The 19,253-nt window shown below is 36.7% G+C and overlaps 1 protein-coding gene across 1 annotated transcript; it reads right to left on the bottom strand.

The window, feature by feature from the left end:
• Positions 1-8,553: 8,553 nt before the first annotated feature.
• Positions 8,554-19,150, bottom strand: LOC110372710 (ARF GTPase-activating protein Git). The gene is made up of 12 exons (XM_021329654.3): positions 18,939-19,150; positions 18,718-18,851; positions 18,297-18,409; positions 17,846-18,026; positions 16,927-17,057; positions 15,654-15,843; positions 15,140-15,212; positions 14,800-14,994; positions 14,307-14,461; positions 13,541-14,044; positions 12,819-13,031; positions 8,554-12,625 (listed from the first exon to the last, which is right to left on the bottom strand). The coding sequence occupies exons 1-12, from the start codon at positions 19,000-19,002 to the stop codon at positions 12,455-12,457; spliced, it is 2,124 nt and encodes a 707-aa protein (XP_021185329.3). The 5' UTR covers positions 19,003-19,150; the 3' UTR covers positions 8,554-12,454.
• Between the last annotated feature and the right edge of the window lie 103 nt (positions 19,151-19,253).

Here is a 19,253-nt window from a genome sequence, read left to right as displayed (position 1 = left end):
TTTCTGCTGTTTCATTTTTAAAGTCCTTTTGTCATCACGTCGTTGACGTCGTAATCATTCTGATGAAATGTGAACTCGGTTATTTCTGTAATTATTTCGTGTTCACATTCCTCCAAAATGGAACTCACGCGAAATGGCCCTGCCTGTGTGATAGGGCTTTTATTATTTTTTTTATCCCGGAGCGTAAACTACGAATAAAGTTGCAGATGAAATAACGGGAAATAACTTTTATAAAGGTCTCTACCTAATGAGGGTTTTTGAAATTTTTTCTGCCACCGGGTGGCGCCACGTATGCGTCTGGTCCAAACAGCTGTCAAATAGTATGGAATTGTAGGTGCCGAACTTATTGTTTATTGAAATTCTGTTATATTGGAAGTGTTATTGATTTTATTATGGACTACGGTCAGAATAAGGTTTCCGAACTAAAAATTGAGCTAAAAGAGAGGGTGCAAAAGTCACTGGTACTAAGGAAAAGCTTGTTGAAAAATTTGTTAACACAATATGATTTAGTTTTTTTTATTTACTCAACCGCAATAGTAAAACAATAATGCAGTGCTTTAATGTGTGCGTTCGCGCAGCGGAATGTTGTTGAATTTAAAGATTTTAATTATGCAGATAATTAGTGTAAGACGTCCTATAATTGTGTATGGTAAATAAAAATTTGTGTATGCAGCCATTGTGGAGAAATTCACCAAAAACAAATTCCGCTGGGCGAACGTTGGCGAACGTTGTCCTGGCGGAACTTTTTTTAATCCATAGACTTTAGAAGAAAAGAGATGTGTCCGAAAATTAGTGTGTATTTGTGTATAATTGATTATGTATGAATGAAATCAGTGCATGCATAAACTTCGGAGAAATTCAAGTTTCCGCTACGCGAACGTTTGACCGTTAGCTAGTTTTCATATAAAGCGCTTACATAGAGAGCTGTAGATTTTTGCATACGTTGTTTTGAATTTGTTTATATTTGTTTAAAAAACAGATTAAGAAAAAGTCGTAGGGTTTAAAAGATAAAAATATAAACGTAAAATACACTTATTAGGTCTTAGTTCTTAAAGTATGCAGTTTGGGGTCTAGATTTTCACGTTTACACAAACCTTGTAAGTGTCTCCAACATGTTGCCAACCTATCAATGATGTTCCGTTAGTAATTAAAAAGTTATAGGATATTTTACCATCAACAGATCACTGTTTCCAAAGCAGTCGAATATCACGACGTTCTAAAGGAATAGCATGGTAAAATGTATGCCAATAATTAGTTTAATCATTCAATTATTCACTTGCAAAATTTCATGTCATTAAATTCAGTAATTAAAGAAAGACAATTATAATACTGACGGAGCATCGAAACCCTACATAATCCGACCAAGTTCGGATAGCTACAAAAAAGCGGCCGTGCCATATGTCTAAGCAACGTTCTTAACTTGGAAGGTTAGTATATTTATTAATATGGTACAGTTGCGTACACAAGCGTTAGGAAAAAATAAAACAATTGCATTTCTTGACTGAAAATTATTTTTTTAATAATAATGCTACTATCTACGACATTTTAGTTAAAATACGTAACGTTTATTAACGTTATTTTTAATCACGTAGTCAAGTAATTTATGTAAGTAATAATAATAAAAATATTTTTGTACACGGATATTTAATATATTATATAGAGAAGTACTTGTTAATTGAAGATTTATTTTTATCGTAGATAGTGGCATTATTATTAAAAAAATATTTTTAAATCAAGAAATACAATTGATTTATTTTTTCCTAACGCTTGTGTACGCAACTATACAATATTAATAAATACTAACCCACCAAGTTAAGAACGTTGCTTAGACATATGGCACGGCCGCTTTTTTGTAGCTATCCGAACTTGGTCGGATTATGTAGGATTTCGATGCTCCGTCAGTATTATAATTGTCTTTCTTTAATTACTGAATTTAATGACATGCAATTTTGCAAGTGAATAGTTGAATGATTAAACTAATTATTGGCATACATTTTACCATGCAATTCCTTTAGAACGTCGTGATATTCGACTGCTTTGTAAACAGTGATCTGTTCATGGTAAAATATCCTATAACTTTTTAATTACTAACGGAACATCATTGATACTTGGCAACATGTTGGAGACACTTACAAGGTTTGTGTAAACGTGAAAATCTAGACCCCAAACTGCATACTTTAAGAACTAAGACCTAATAAGTGTATTTTACGTTTATATTTTTATCTTTTAAACCCTACGACTTTTTCTAAATCTGTTTTTTAAACAAATATAAACAAATTCAAAACAATGTATGTAAAAATCTACAGCTCTCTATGTAAGCGCTTTATTTGAAAACTAGCTAACGGCCAAACGTTCGCGTAGCGGAAACTTGAATTTCTCCGAAGTTTATGCATGCACTGATTTCATTCATACATAATCAATTATACACAAATACACACTAATTTTCGGACACATCTCTTTTCTTCTAAAGTCTATGGTTTAAAAAAGTTCCGCCAGGACAACGTTCGCCAACGTTCGCCCAGCGGAATTTGTTTTTGGTGAATTTCTCCACAATGGCTGCATACACAAATTTTTATTTACCATACACAATTATAGGACGTCTTACACTAATTATCTGCATAATTAAAATCTTTAAATTCAACAACATTCCGCTGCGCGAACGCACACTGCTTTAATTATAAAATAAAAAAAACACTAAAATCGTTCACTATTCATAGTAAAGATAAGCACTTTGACAGTTATCTGGACCTGACGACTCGGTGCTGCCACCTCGTGGATTGCCATTTTAGAAAACCCTCATTGATAAAACTCACGAGACTTAGCACCATTACTCCCCGTCCCGTAAGCAAGCCGTATCTTCTATCGAGGTACCTACATATTGAGAAATCTTGATCGTTCGTTCTACAACGAATGATTTCACTTGTTACTGTGTTGCTAGGAATCATATCCTGACTTCCTACTCTATAGATTAACAGTACAATGCGATGATGCAAGTTTATGCAGGGTTAAGGTGAGTACGCAGTTACACTGGTCCGGCTACGTCATCGGAAGTGCGGGCAGAGGTCGCGGCGCTCACGCCCACCGGGCCCGCGAATACGATGCTCGATGACTGAGCAGGATTGCGGGGTTTTATACTTCATTCTGTTACCTCGGTTGATAAAGTAACTCTCAAGTTATGGCCCATATCTTGAAAACCGATAAATATGGGCTTTCGGCCTCTATTTTGCAACATATTTCAATTACACGGTGGACCTATTAGATCGATATCGGTAGCAGCCCTAGGTAGTTCAACCACCAACTGTGTAAATTAAATTGAGTCGTTAAATATCAAAAGTGCTTAAGTCCACTAAAACGTTTTTTCTAAGTCTTTGTCTAGTTTGATACTCTATGCAAAACTAAACATCTTGGTACAGTCCAAATACTCTAAAGTCCAAGAAATCTTATGAAAATAAGACTCTAAAACCATACTGTTATTTCAAAATAACCTATGTCCTGACTAGCCTACACCTGCCTAATTCGACAAAGAAATTGTATTACCTGGCAAGGGAATATGCTAAACAACAAGGCTTTAAATTTTGTTGGACAAGAAACGGAAATGTATTTCTGCGGAAACAGCCAGGACTTCAACATATTCTCGTGAAATCTGAAACAACCCTCAAAGATATGCAAGAGCAGAAATGACTATGTATTATCTATCAGGTATATATACTCTGGTACGTTGTGCTACAAATTGTCATTCTTAGTGGTACCAAGATTCCATTATTATTTCTGTACTTTTTTACAAAATCATTATTAGGTTACTTTCTCCATTTACATATCACAAAATTACGCACAGATGCTTACTTTATAAAAACATACTCATACACACTATACTTTTACACACCTTCAGACCTTTCATACACCCGCTGTACACTACTTACACTCTTTGCTCTTATCATAGTGCTCATGCTATTTTATTTAGACTCCTGGAACCTGCTTGAATTAACACATGCCTCTAACTCATTTATCGTATCATACTCTAGTATTATCCATTACACAAATGGCTAATATTACTGACAATATAATATCGGACTTGGACCATATCTCTGTTGCAGAATCTTATACCTGTGACCCGGAAGAATGTACTAAACATTTGAAGCTATCAAATAATTCTACTACCATACTTCACATTAACATTCGCAGTATAAAAAAGAATTTCGACCAACTTCTCACTTTACTGTCACTAACAAAAGTAAATTGCGATGTACTTATACTAACAGAGTGCTGGTTGAATAAAACAGCAAATCTTCCAATTTTAGATGGTTATAACTGTCATTCTACAAAACAGAATCGTAACCAAAATGAAGGGGTAGTATTGTACATAAGAAATCAGATTCAATGCACAGTCCGGGAACCTTCTCTAGATAATGCTAACTGTCTCATTTGCAATATTAACAACGAATTGGCAATAATTGCCCTATATCGATCCCCATCATATAATACTAACCTACAATTTGACTCTTTCCTAGACAGCTTGGATAACATTCTTTTATCAGTTGGTAACTTGAAGAATGTATTCCTAATTGGAGATACCAACATCGACATTAAGCCAGATCATGTTGATGAACGAAGTACAAACTACTTAACCCTAAACGCAACTCATGGTCTATTACCTGGTCATTGCATCCCGACAAGAATCAATAATTGCATTGATCACGTGATCCTTAAAACTACTAAAACAACGAAAATACTAGTTTTAGAATCGCACATCACAGACCATCTTCCCTGCTTCTGAAATTGATAGTTCAGGATCACTGAAACCAAATGCTCCTGCTTACAAAATACCAAAATAGATTATACCAATGTCATTAAAGATCTGGAACGTCATGACTTCTCCCATGTAATTAACACAGACGATCCAGATGAAGCCGCCTCCAATTTAACAGATGTAATCCAATGTATAGTGAAAAGTCATACAAAAGTAATAAATGTCCCGAAAAAAGATAGGAATATAAAGCCCTGGATTACCCCAGGTTTGTTACGATGCATTCGTAATCGTGACAGACTTCATAAAAAAGCTCGAAATTCACCAAATAATATTGCTATACAAATCACATATAAAAGATACCGGAATTTCTGCAACAATCTTTTAAGAAAACTTAAGATAGCTCATGAAAAACTAGAGTTAGAAATGGCAAAACATAATCCAAAAGCACTATGGAACAAAATTAAAGACATAACCAATACTAAAAAGATCTCTGAGCCTCCCCTGGAGCTGCTGAAAACTTGTGCAGATCCGTATATGTCTATCAATCACGTCTGTAAGTCATTCGCCAACACAGGCATAAACTTAGCGTCTAAAATCCCAGTCACTTTACAACCGCACAGTCGACCATATACTCAAACAACAAATTCATTTGTGTTACTCGAAGTTGACAACGCTGAAGTCGAATCTACTATCCTAAACTTAAGACATGATAGCGCCACTGGATGGGACGGGATATCCTCTCTGTTGCTTAAACTAGGTCGAAATACTCTTGTTCCATTGATAACACACATAATTAACATATCAATTGCTAAGGGTATCTTCCCCGAAACCTTTAAAAAAGCCTTGGTCCATCCAATACATAAGGGTGGGGATAGAGACTGTGTAAACAATTATAGACCGATTTCGATCCTTTCTGCGATGTCTAAGGTTATGGAAAAGCTTGTAAATAGTCGGCTACTTAACTTTTTAAATAAACATGAAATCATTGCATCTAATCAGTACGGCTTCAGAAAAGGCCTCTCAACAGAAGATGCAATTGTTGACTTTACTGAACTCGTCACAAAGAAATTGGATGATGGTTGTAAATGTCTGTCCATATTCCTGGACCTGCGAAAGGCCTTCGACACGGTCTCTGTCCCTACTCTTCTAAACAAACTGATGGCCATAGGCATACGAGGTACAACTTTCGATTTTTTCAAGAGTTACCTCGAAAATAGGAAACTAACAGTAAAGATCGGCTCTCTTGTCAGCAGTGAAGAAGTAGTCACGTATGGAGTTCCGCAAGGCAGCGTGCTTGGCCCATCTTTATTCCTAATCTATATCAATGACCTGTGCACGCTGCCTCTCCCCAGCTCTAAAATCTACACATACGCTGACGATACTGCCATTGTAGTATATGGAAAAACATGGGCGGAAGTGAAAAGCAATGCGGACCATTCACTGCAAATGGTTATGAAGTGGCTCCAAAACAACCTGCTGTCACTAAACCTTGACAAAACTAACTTCATACCATTTTCCATTAGTCACCAATCCAAAGCACCACCGAATTTTGCTATTAGTGCACATACAATGACATGCCAAAATACATCTTCCTGCTCATGTCCAACACTATCCCGCACCAACCAAACTAAATACTTGGGCGTAATAATTGATGATGGATTGAAGTGGTATTCCCATATTGACCATTTGACTTCCAAGGTCAGGAAACTTATATATATTATTAAGTCACTAAGACAATGTGCAGACGCTAAGACAACCAAAATGGTTTACCTTGCTCTATGTCAGTCCGTCATCAATTATTGCATCGCAGTCTGGGGAGCGACTCCAAAAACTAAAATACTAAGGCTAGAACGAGCACAAAGAGCTGTACTCAAAGTGATGCTCGGCAAACGGATTAGGTTCCCTACCAGAGAATTGTATATGCAGTGTAGTGTACTCACGGTGCGACAGCTCTTTGTGCTCAAAGCCACCCTCAGAATGCATGGACGGATTCCTCCACCACCTAACTCCCAGCGCATAACCAAAAGAACATGCCCAACTATACCGCACAAGACCACTTTCGCTCGTCGGCAACTCTATGTAATTAGCTCCTTAATATATAGAAGAATAGATCAACACCTTAAACTAGCAAAACTTAACAAGCACGAAGTAAAATGTAAACTTACTCGATGGTTGTTGGAACAAGACTATCTCAGTACAGAAAATCTATTGATCTACCAATGTTAAACCTACAAAACAAGAGCTCTAACACACACACACACCCACACGCACACACACACACACACACACACACACACACACACACACACACACGCACACACACACACACACACACACACACACACACACACACACACACACACGCACAGCCACATCCATACAAACACTCACACATCCACAAACAAATGAAATAGGTAACTGCTAAAACCACACTAATTTATGATTGTGCACTAGTAATAAGCAGAACACTGTCTCCTAGGTCACAGGGTTTCCCTAGTTTGGGAGGCAGGGTTTTTCACTATAATTATGTTACCTTTAAACAACTGTATTGTATTTCCTTGTATACCTATTTCAAATCCTTGTATAGTTAAGATTTTTATAATATGGCAACAAGATAAAATGTAAGAAAGGTTTTTATGTATCAATAAAGTTATTTTTATTTTTTTTTATTTATTTACTACTGTGTAGATCAAATCCACTTTAGTCCAATTGGACCAATGAGAAGCCGGTGTTTGGGTGTCATGGCCGCCATCAAACTAGATTAAGTCACACTGTATCTTTTCATAATAGATTAAGTCCACAGGAGTTCGTCTCAAAACAGCTTAAGTCCAGGGGGTATACATCATACGTGCTTATGTCCAAAATAAAAACTGGTTTTTAGCGTAAAATAAGTAATATTTTATTTATTTTTTAAAACAAAATGACTCTGAATCATTATTGTGAAAGATAGATTGCCTGATAACATTCACAGTCTCGCAAAGGACAATGGGCACAAATATATGGGACCTGGTATACCCCACCAATAGCGATGTCATATATATCATTGGATAGGCCTTTTTATGTAGAACAACATTTACTATGACAGCTTTGCTGAAATGTTTGTCCGTTCTGAGATATAGATCAAAAACTGTGCAAAAGTTAAACTAAAGTTAACTTAATAATCTATTGATATCTCAAGTTTTTAGAGGAAAAACTAAGTGAAATAAGTGTAAGTCTCCTGAGTCCTACCTGCTGTACCCGTTAGGGTCCATAATTGTTACTATTATTTTGCATTTGAGTTTTTTTTTTTTTTTAGAGAAAAAGACCTATCCATCGATATGCATGACTTTGTTATTGGTGGGGTCTGTTGTTATGCCCAATATCCAGTTAGTACAGTATAAGGTTCAAATGCAAAATAATAGTAACAATTATGGACCCTAACGGGTACAGCAGGTAGGACTCAGGAGACTTACACTTATTTCACTTAGTTTTTCCTCTAAAAACTTGAGATATCAATAGATTATTAAGTTAACTTTAGTTTAACTTTTGCACAGTTTTTGATCTATATCTCAGAACGGACAAACATTTCAGCAAAGCTGTCATAGTAAATGTTGTTCTACATAAAAAGGCCTATCCAATGATATATATGACATCGCTATTGGTGGGGTATACCAATCTGCCCAATGTCCTTTATGATATAGGCAATTTTACTTATTTGCGCAGATTCGTTTATGTTCGACTTAAGCGAGTTTGATATTTAACGACTCAATTATTGTTTTATGACGAGCAAGTCTTTGGTCGAGGTTGAGTGAAATGAAACAAGTGTCTGATTTCAAAATTAATAATATAATAAATTTTTAAACGTTAAAAATGTCAATAAATTTCATACGAATCGGCTTGAGATCATGTTTCCGTAGCTAGTTTGATTATAGTAATACAAGCTATAGAAAATAATTATTTGTATTCTTATATTTTGTTGTGTTTGTTGTGATCTAGCGTGCTGCTCGGGAGGTGCTTGAGTACCTACAGGTACTACAAAAAAAGTGAGTACGCTACTTCACGCCTTAATTAGTCGATTAGCGATTTCGTCAAGGTTCTTTAGCTGTAACGAGACATTGCCTAAAGCCACGGCCCTCGTCATGGTAACGCATGGTGTACGCACTCAAGCACCGCCGCGGTATTATGTAAAGCTATGTAGTGTTGGTGGGATATTGTAAATATGTACAAAAATACAGAAACAGGATCCCATCGTGTGCTATACCACTTACTATTCTACGTCTTTTACATAAACATTGGCACATAAAGTGATCACATAATACTCATACGTATATTAAACATACTTATACATAGTATACGAAAGCTAATTGTTATACATAATATAATAACCACAATAGTAAATCCATCTTGTTAACTATACAAATACCTATCTAACAACGTAATATTATTATGAAACGCTCATATAAAATCTACGAACCGATAAACTTATCTAGGTACTTCTAACAAATGTATGAATATAAAATTTTTAGGCACAATTAGTTATCAAGTTCAGTGTGTACTGGGTACCAAGGAGCACTGGGATGGAGAGACTGTTACGTATCGAGCACCTCCGTAGGTCTGTAGTGTAGGAACACGTCGGGACGCTCGGGGTGACATGTATGTCGACATGAGATCGTTTATTACATTACGAATTGTGTTTTAGGGAACCCTGTCATCGTTACATGATATGATATTAAAACCTCACAGCATCACACTTCTTTTTCAGAAGGGATTGAGAGGAATGCAGACGCGATATAAATCAGTAGACAACCTAAAAAATTGTTCATTATTCCTTTGTAATAAACATTCATCACATCGATATACATGTCATCCCATAGCACAACACTATTTAAGACAAAAAATACTGTAGTAATAAGACAAGACTATTAAAAAGAAGTGAAAATATTACGAATATAAACTAGAAACATTACATTTATAAGATAGAGAACACATCGAATGGAATGACACAGTGTAGTAAGTATAGAAATGCAGATTTGTGACAGAGTAACGAAGTTAGAATAAGCTTTGATCAAGTTTGAAACAAGTGAAAATGTATAATACCCCTGTGGGCATGGCACTTGGGTTCACCGCGTACGTTATAACGCGGTACATTCTACAACAAATATCTCGACTGCGCGTGTGAACACGCTACTTAAAAACAAAAGAATTCTGCTTTGCCAATTGAAAAATTATGCTAATCACAAAAATAATTTTAGTAATCACGACAACCGTATTTTGTTAATGCCAGAATTATGTGAAGCACATTGGCATTCATTTCAAAGACATATTTGTAGTAGTTACCATATCCAATTCTGGCGTCAACGATAGTTTACAAACCTTTTTTTTTTTTGAAACGTGCGCAGTCTACTAAGCACAGTATACCAGTAACATATATCTATTTCACAACTAAAAACAAATGCTATGCTGTATACTGCTTCACTTTCAAATCCTGTGATGTAATGCGATCCTTAATAATTAAATACATCACTAACACCATTCATTTGCTACCTAGCCTTACATAACTAGCTCCTTTATATAATTTTCGACCTTAAACAATATGTGCTAAGGTTCACAATCACATTAGTAAGTTATAACGAGATTGTACATATTTGAACATAATAATATTTTGTTACATTTGTCTAGCTATTAAGCGCCGCATTATACAATATTAGGTACATCGAAAGCTTCAAGCATTTTGTTATATTCTGTAATTTTTGTATAAAGAATTTACATATTCATACTTTTAATGAAAATAAAATGCCTGCATAAAATGAATAACTTGATTATGGCTGACATGTATAATCTATGCACTAGCTAGAGACTCTAATATTCATATTTATTATATTTTGTCAGTTCTCGAGATCATTATAATTACTTATTTCATAATATACTGTCCCATTTATTTTATGACATTATGAAGTTGCTAGCTAAACTCCAACTGTGATATTTTTGTGTGTGGAATTCAAATAAAGTATTAGTATGATTCGAAAAACTATGATACATATCCATCAGGAGTTTCTGGGTGGTAAAGTTATAAACATAGAAACTTCAATTGATATTAATTGTAAGATATAGAATCTATACTAACGACAACACATTCAACACTCATATTTATATTATTATGTTCTTTTGAACCTCTTTACTCTAACAGAGTGTAGAATCTCATTGGTATTTTTAGAACACTTTTGTCTGATAATAATGAGCTATTATGCTAAGACACGATGTAGCCTCAATGTACGAATTTGTTTAACGACCTCGCGATGACGTCATCCGTCTAGAACAATCGCGAGCTTCGCTGACTGACTTCTTAGAATATGTTTGACAAGATAATTAAAATTATTCATAAAAATAAATATCCTCATTCTGAACTTATATACTTTTACTGACCACTTCGTCAGTAATATATAGATTTGTATTTCGACATGTGCAATTGTGCAATACAGAAATGTCAATCATACTAAACTTGTATATTTCGAAAACTATCGATATCGAATTTTCACAGCTCTAAAAAGCTTTTCGTCCTTGGCGTCTCATTAATGAGGGTTTTCTAAAATGGCAATCCACGAGGTGGCAGCACCGAGTCGTCAGGTCCAATAACTGTCAAAGTGCTTATCTTTACTATGAATAGTGAACGATTTTAGTGTTTTTTTTTTTTTATTTTATAATTAAAGCACTGCATTATTGTTTTACTATTGAGGTTGAGTAAATAAAAAAAACTAAATCATATTGTGTTAACAAATTTTTCAACAAGCTTTTCCTTAGTACCAGTGACTTTTGCACCTTCTCTCTTAGCTCAATTTTTAGTTCGGAAACCTTATTCTGACCGTAGTCCATAATAAAATCAATAACACTTCCAATATAACAGAATTTCAATAAACAATAAGTTCGGCACCTACAATTCCATACTATTTGACAGCTGTTTGGACCAGACGCATACGTGGCGCCACCCGGTGGCAGAAAAAATTTCAAAAACCCTCATTATTACGCAAATAGATTTATTTTGCTTGTTATTTGAATTCTCCGTTTTAATACATACTTCGACAATCTCGAAACAACCTCATAAGTTAGTCTTTTTCATAATACTTTTTAGAATTTAAAATTACTTAATAACACACACCTTTTTACAATTATAATTAGTTTGAGAGTTAGGTATTAGCTGCAGTGACGAGCTGCATTATACAATCGACTAAAAGGAAGACAACTGAATAACGAAAATTACATTAACATTATATTTTTTAATTTGTATACTTGAATTAGTCAAAGGTCAAACATGAATTACTTTTCCCTTGCCATCTGTCTCAATTCCTTTGTTTTTAATTCAATACGTTCACTTGCTTAATGCATACAATCAATCAAAAATGCATCTTCAAATGCTTTGTTATTTCTGAATAATTCACATAGCTTAAAACTAAGCCTTAAATTGCGTATGCGCAAGTGTGTGAGACATGCACTGTCAAACTCATTCTTCTTCCTTTTATCGAGCAAAACCGTTTAGAGCTTCAGCTTTGTTAACCAAAGAAGTCCTATCATCAAAGTTTTCTGAAATCCATCGACACACATCACCATAACCACTATTGAACACTTGACACTTGTTTTTTTTTCACATAGTCACAGACTGACACTGACATGAGTGACAGTAACGCACATCCGTACGTTGCCCTACACCGTGGTGTAGTAGCAGCCAGGCGATCGCTATGAGTCGGGCTGGAAGTGCGTCACCAGCAGCTTGGTGGCCTTCGCCAGGTCGTAGGCGGCCGCGCGGACGTCGTTGAGGGGCGAAGGCGCTGAGCATGCTAGGGAGACTTCCGAGCAGGCGGCCCGTAGCTCGCCAAGTACGAGGTTCAGCTCGCGGTCTGAGGTTGTCTGGGTAACAAAATAAGAGATGAGTATACGTACTGATGTAATACTTAGCGATGGCTCGGATCATTTAGGAAATAGCAATCCGCAGTTAATCTCTGGTAGGAACCATTCTTAGGGACCAGCCGCTCACAGCGCGCGAAGTATCTGTGCTCAGAAATTAGTGACGAGCCGCCATTAAGTTTAACGTGAAGTATACCTGTGGGAACAGCGCGAGCAAAGCCCGCACAGCATGTCGGATGGTGTCTCCGCGCTGCTGCAGGCGCGGGTGCTGCTCGCGCGCCGCCGCCCACAGCTCGGAGATGGCGCGGGTGACGGCTTCAGCCCGTCGCTGTACCAGCTCCCCGCTCGGTAGGGCTTCGCCTTCGCCTGCTGTGGGCAGTGACCGCTCCACACTGCCTAGTGTTGTCAACTGGTAGATGACATTAACTCGATTAACCAAACAATTAATATTCCAATTCCTACCGCGAGATGTAGCTTCGCCATTGTCGCTCAACGCCAGGAGTGATGAACAAGATCTTGTAATGTTACGCCACTTGTAGAATATAAGATGTTGATAAGAATATCCCAGGGACGAAATAGAAATAACTTGAGACTTGTGAGCGCTGAACTAATGAGCGTTCATACAATTTACTATTTAGTGAATGCATGCAAGTTCGGACCCATTTCGGATAAAGATTAAGTACTATCGGTTCGCGAGGGCAACTAAACTCTATTTAAGCTTTTTCGTTTTAGTTTAAACCCAAAAACCTGCTGCTACTTCATAAATATAAAATCCTATATTAATAAATTACAGTCTACATAAGTTAACAAAGTTAAACTGATATTAATTAATCTAGTCTCTACTCTACACCTACTACCGAGTTAGTACTCTCTAAGAATACAAATTAATAACAATTAGTAATTAATAACGATTAGTACCTGATGTTTAGTAACCTGCCAGTTATTCTTTGGTCCTTCCCTAGTCTCATACATACTGACCGGTCGCTGCGCGGATTTCATAGACAACTTGCCATCGACCTCCTCCGACCGGCTCAAGTGTTCCGTCTCGAGGCTCTTCCCTCTCTCCTGAGCTTTGGAACTTTCTAGAACGTTACATGAACTGTCATTTATTGACATTTGTGACGTCATACTCTGATCATCGTCCACACTGCTTGTAGTTTTTAATACACTATTTTCTTTAGTCAATTGCTCAACAATTGTTTGCAGATTTTTGAGCTGGTTTTTTAACTCTGTAATGGTGGAGTCTTTAGTGTGTATTTCTTTCTTGAGCGTTTCGATTTCGTTGGTCTCGGGTATGGCGGAGTGCGCGAGCGTGCTGGGCGAGTGCGTGCGGCGCGTGTCTATGGCGGAGATGTCTATGGGCAGCGAGGGGTTGTAGGTGGACGATACAGTTTCGCCGGCGCGGGGCATTACGCTTGATAGCTGTTTGGAAAATATTTTCATTTTAAATTCTAGTTGATCGATTTGGAATCAATAACCACGGTCTTAATAGTGACAAGCTCCCATTACAGGTTTCACCGGCGCGGCGTCCCGTAAGAACGAATTCGCGCAGCCGGATAAAAAGTAGCCTTCCTCGATAAAGACGCTGTCAAACACCGATTTTTTTAAAATCAGACCAGTATTTCCTGAGATCGGCGTGTTCGAACAATCAAACAAACTCTTCAACTTTCATACAATGACTCACTCTAAAAGAATCCTCAGTAACATCTAAGTTGATGGGGGCTAACGCGGCGTAGTCCTCGTCTGACGCCACGGAGTCGTACAGCGGCTCGTCGTCCGACATCTGCGACAAGTGCTTCAGGTGGCTCGCTGATAGCAGCGGGTTCATTAGAGCGGGCGCTGAAATATTACGACTGAGTTAGGATAGATAGATTTTTGTAACTATCTGTAAGAAATTCAATGATTCCAAAACATAAATATATTTTTTTGTATAACTTAGAGATTATAAATTCGATTCAATTCAAAATACTACCATGAGGAATAGAGGAAAACTGTTGTTAAATAAAAATACACAAGGCAATATGCCTTCTAGAGTTAGATAACATGTAGAATAAAGTTGATTATTCCTTAAAACCTAGTTCGCTGGCAGAAATACCCTGTCTGCGCTCGAGATCCGCCGCACTTGCTAACCATATTATGAACCTTATACACCAAACATAAAGTCGATTATTGCCTACCTCTCGGCTGTAGCGTAGCAATATGTTGTCGTCTCGTAGCGTCTACGAGGACGTCTCGTAGCAGCGTAGCCATCTCCGCCGTAGACAGCCGGGCTAGCTTCTGTCGGCCTTGGTTACGCGGCGCCGACAGCGCGGGATTCACTGGGAGGAATACTACGCCCGAGCGTTCCAGACCTGTCGCACTTGTTTGCCATACTGTAAAAGAATGGGGTAGGAAATTGATGTGCTATAAAGTATATTAAAAACATTAAAAACAGATATATGAAACTTAGTTTTGTACCTAGTAGGCACACGAAAGTTATAAGGCTAAAAGATATTTCAAAGAGGAAAACCAACTCACTGGCTTCTGTTTCTCTGCGGTCAATTTCGTCGTATATGTCCATTACAAGTTCTTCGAAAAGGTGATTTGGAAGCTGAAAATAAACAATACATTATTGGTGAATCAAAGTAAATAGGAAAATTGGTAAAGTTAATATTCCGATAATATGTACGACGCGTCAAATTAATTATTAAAGTAATGTGCATGCGTGGTACTATTTAGTGCCACCCGGCCGTGTGCTCAGAAAACACGCCAGTCACGGACTCAATAACGGCAGAATAAAATAGACTTTAATGTATCGGTATTTATATTTTTGCTTTTTAATTTATTTTTACTTTTATTTTGTCCGCATTAAGTTAAAGTCATCAGTTTTAAAACCTAGTGTCAATTTTGTTACCTAAGGGTAAGAGCGAGATAGCTCCAACACAAGTGTTATTAATTACTTACTCATTTATAAAATTGTTCTGACTGTTTTGAGACAATTTTTTTTTTCATTTAATTTTCATTTATCTCATATCCTTATAAACAAACATACCAGCTGCAGCTTGCCCCTAGCCGCCTTAGCGACATCAGTCATCTCGTGTGTATCATGAGCTCGCGGCACTATGTAGTGGCGGCCAGCCGCGTGCTCGGGTCGCTCGCCCGTCAGGAAGTAGATGAGTCGGTCTGTCGCCTCGTATACTAGCTCTGTTAGACGGTCCGCCAGTTCCGTGTGACCGCCTTGTCTGGGAAACATAGATAGATTTGTAGACACAAGAGGAGATCTTAAGAGGTTCTGCAGTGGGAAAATAAAAAGGCCGATATTTTTAATTTCAGGGGTTTACAATTATAATGGTTTTATTAAAGAGTTAGAGGGCCTTCAAAAACCTCTAAATTGAAATGAACTGGGTCAAGAGAATGAGCAAAAAGCTCTTAATATTCGTTTAAATGTGTTGCATTTTTTGCCCTTTTTATATTTCGATGAGTGACTTCACGTAATTTTAAGGTTTGCAGATTCCCCTGTGTTATAAGACAAAAGAGAACAATCAGCATGTTCTGTCCTCATAATTTTTATACATTCCATTTTTTTTGGTGCAACAATACTCATTAGTCATATACTCTGTCATACATAGTTATCAGTTAACTTTCTATTGTCCTGGTTGTACCCATGCTGGTAAATCAATTTTTCTATTGAGAACAAAATATTTGGAATTACTAATGTCTCATGACACATGAAAATAAAATGTTTAGCAGACCAATATGTATTTCATCATAATGCATCATATTAATATTTCCAAAGCAATTTTTGAATTCCATATTATATTCGTTTTGTGGGTGTTAAAACTGCATCAAAGACCTTGTGGCTGCCATATTGATAAACAAAACTAAAGGTTATGTCTATTATAGTGTAAGCATGTGGGTAGTTCATAAATGTTTTACGAAAATGATGTAAACCAGGTGTCTTAATATTTTTATAAAGTACTAGCTTTTGACTGAGATTTCATCTGCATCCAGATTATCAACTTTCGTCAAAAGCAGTCCAGCCATTTCAGTTTCCCTTAAACATCCTTTTCTTTAATTTTTCAATAACAGCTCAAAAGAATCAGTCCGGAAAGGCAAACAATCTTGAAACATAAGCAAAATGCTTAACAGCATCTAAAACCTAGCTCTAGCCGATGAGAAATAGGTTACGCCAAACTTTAGCCATGTATGCATTTCCGCACGCCGTAACTTTACATATAAAGTATTTTTAAGTTGTTTATTGTATATGTTTATACGGAAATTGATGTCTAAAATATAGAAATAAATAAACACAGAAAGTATGTAACCTGGCGCACTCAGCCGGCGTGGCGCCGGAGCAGTCCCGCGCGGTGGGGTCTGCGCCCCACGCCACCAGCAGCTCGGCCTGCGCCGGCTGTCCCGCGCGACACGCTACGTGCAAGCATGTCGACCCCTTCTCCTGTATACCACATCAATTATGTAATACAGCTGTTTTATAACTCTTTGTTGGGTGAGTGACTGGTGAGAGGTTAAGGGTGGGCGTTTTTGGAGCTGTCTCATGTAATCCTGACATTCAAAAAGTGCTGTTTTTCAGAATACTTTGAATAAATGATTTTTTATTTTGATTTACTTTTGACTAACGAGTGGTTTTAAAAGTTTACAGTATCCCGAAGAGATAATGGACTATTTATATTGCTTTATCAATAAACATACCCTAGAACCCTAGTTTTGAAGTTGAAAGAGGCTTAGTCCTCACAACAAGACATTATAGGCCATTCAATTTACTTGTTTATTCAGACTTAGGGCTGATTTTTCAATCATCAGTTAACTTCTATCTGAGGAATAAATATGGCGGTTTGACATATTTTCTATACAAAAGCTGTCAAAACGTTAAAAATACTCCTCAGATAGGAGTTATCTGGCGATTGAAAAATCACCCCTTATTGTACAAACATCTTCTATAAGCTCAATAAAATAACCATTAAATTAACTATAAATAACCAGGACTAGGATGTTATTCATAACAAAATGGTGACAATTCCTGTTTACTAACTCAATTCTGTTAAATCCTGTTGTTTTGAGTGAATAATTAGGAAATATTTATCTATAATAGAAGGAAGGAAAATATAATGTTATCTAAATAAATATGAATAACTACAATATTAAATGCTTCCATGAACTCATTTTCTGTTTTAGCTTCCTATTCCTCTTCAAGAAATATTATCAATTTCTCAAGTAATGTCTTACCTGGTTATAATAGTTAGGATCAGCTCCTTGAGCCAGGAGCCTCATGGCAGTGTCAAGGGAGGAGCTGCGGACAGCACTGTGTAGCTGACGCCCCAACTCACTGGGTGGCTCATCTCTTCTCGCTCTCAGGACATAAGCTAGCCTCAGGTGCTTGGCCAGAATAAACTCTGACTTCACTGGGCTACAATTGTATTTTGAAATTAGAACTTAAGTGTATGATATTAAAGTTGTTTTTCTAACTTAAGTGAATATGTATTTTGTATATTAATTTAATTAAATGCATCATTAATTTTGATTTATTACTGTTCTATTTTCAAATAAGATAATTTAGTAGCTCTTTGTTAAAGTTTGTTGACACAGTTACCTCTTCAAAGATAACGTATCAGATAATTAGAAGCTTGATTGATGTAAGGAGTACAAATTAATAAAAACAAAACTTCTTCGTTCTTACTGTAAAGGGTCTTTTGGCTGTGGTTTCTTGCGGAGATGCTTTGGTGCTGAAGTGTCCAGTAAGGAATGTTCCCAAATGCTGTTTACATTCTGAGCTGTTAATGCTTGCACCATCTGAATAGAAACAGATACTCAGAAAATATATTCAAATTGAAAAATTGCGATAAAAGTAAATAGATCTTAGATTAAAATATTCTATCATCTTATTGTAAGATTCTTTGGTAACTAGCAATATTTCTAAATTAAGATCCAACTCAGAAGCTAGTAGTTTAATTTATTGTTCAATTAAAGTCATTGTAATCCAGATGACTAAGCACTGAATTAAAACCACATCTATTAATACAATTTGTTAAGAAAATTAGGGCAATGTTGCCTTGCCTATTGGTGCTAATGGTACTGTTACAAAAGTAACTTATACATACAGCTAATAGCGATGGTGGCCAGGATCCCTGTCGCAGAGATTTTACGTGCGAAATATGTCGTCCCATGCTACGATGAACGCTACAGCATTCCGCACACAGCAGGAGTCCACGATTGATCGATGCCCATGACGGATCTACGGCCAGCAAATAATTTTAAACCCACATAAAAACTTGTACCGGAACAATTAAAACATAATCTAAAACTGGAACATCGCCCTGACCTGATGCACCGCAGTCCGCGCACACTTCCACCGACGAGCGGTGCTTAGACCGCGATATGATCATTTTAGAAACACTTATGGAAGACTGCTAGACGAAATGAATACCGCGTACGACTAATTTTATTTATTCAGTTAATTCAAGGAGCAGGTTTTCGATACAAAAATAAATCATCATTTACGAAACGTCAATCAAAATAAATTGACGCCACAGATTGTAACATCTATAGTTCTACCAACTGCAGCGAAAATAAACTTATTTGTCAATGGTTTTTCTATACACTACAGAGAATATCAATATTTCCTTTTTACGGTTTT

Source organism: Helicoverpa armigera, chromosome 9, assembly GCF_030705265.1.
Source record: "Helicoverpa armigera isolate CAAS_96S chromosome 9, ASM3070526v1, whole genome shotgun sequence".
Lineage (NCBI taxonomy): Eukaryota > Metazoa > Arthropoda > Insecta > Lepidoptera > Noctuidae > Helicoverpa > Helicoverpa armigera.
This window is presented reverse-complemented; position numbering and strand designations above follow the sequence as displayed.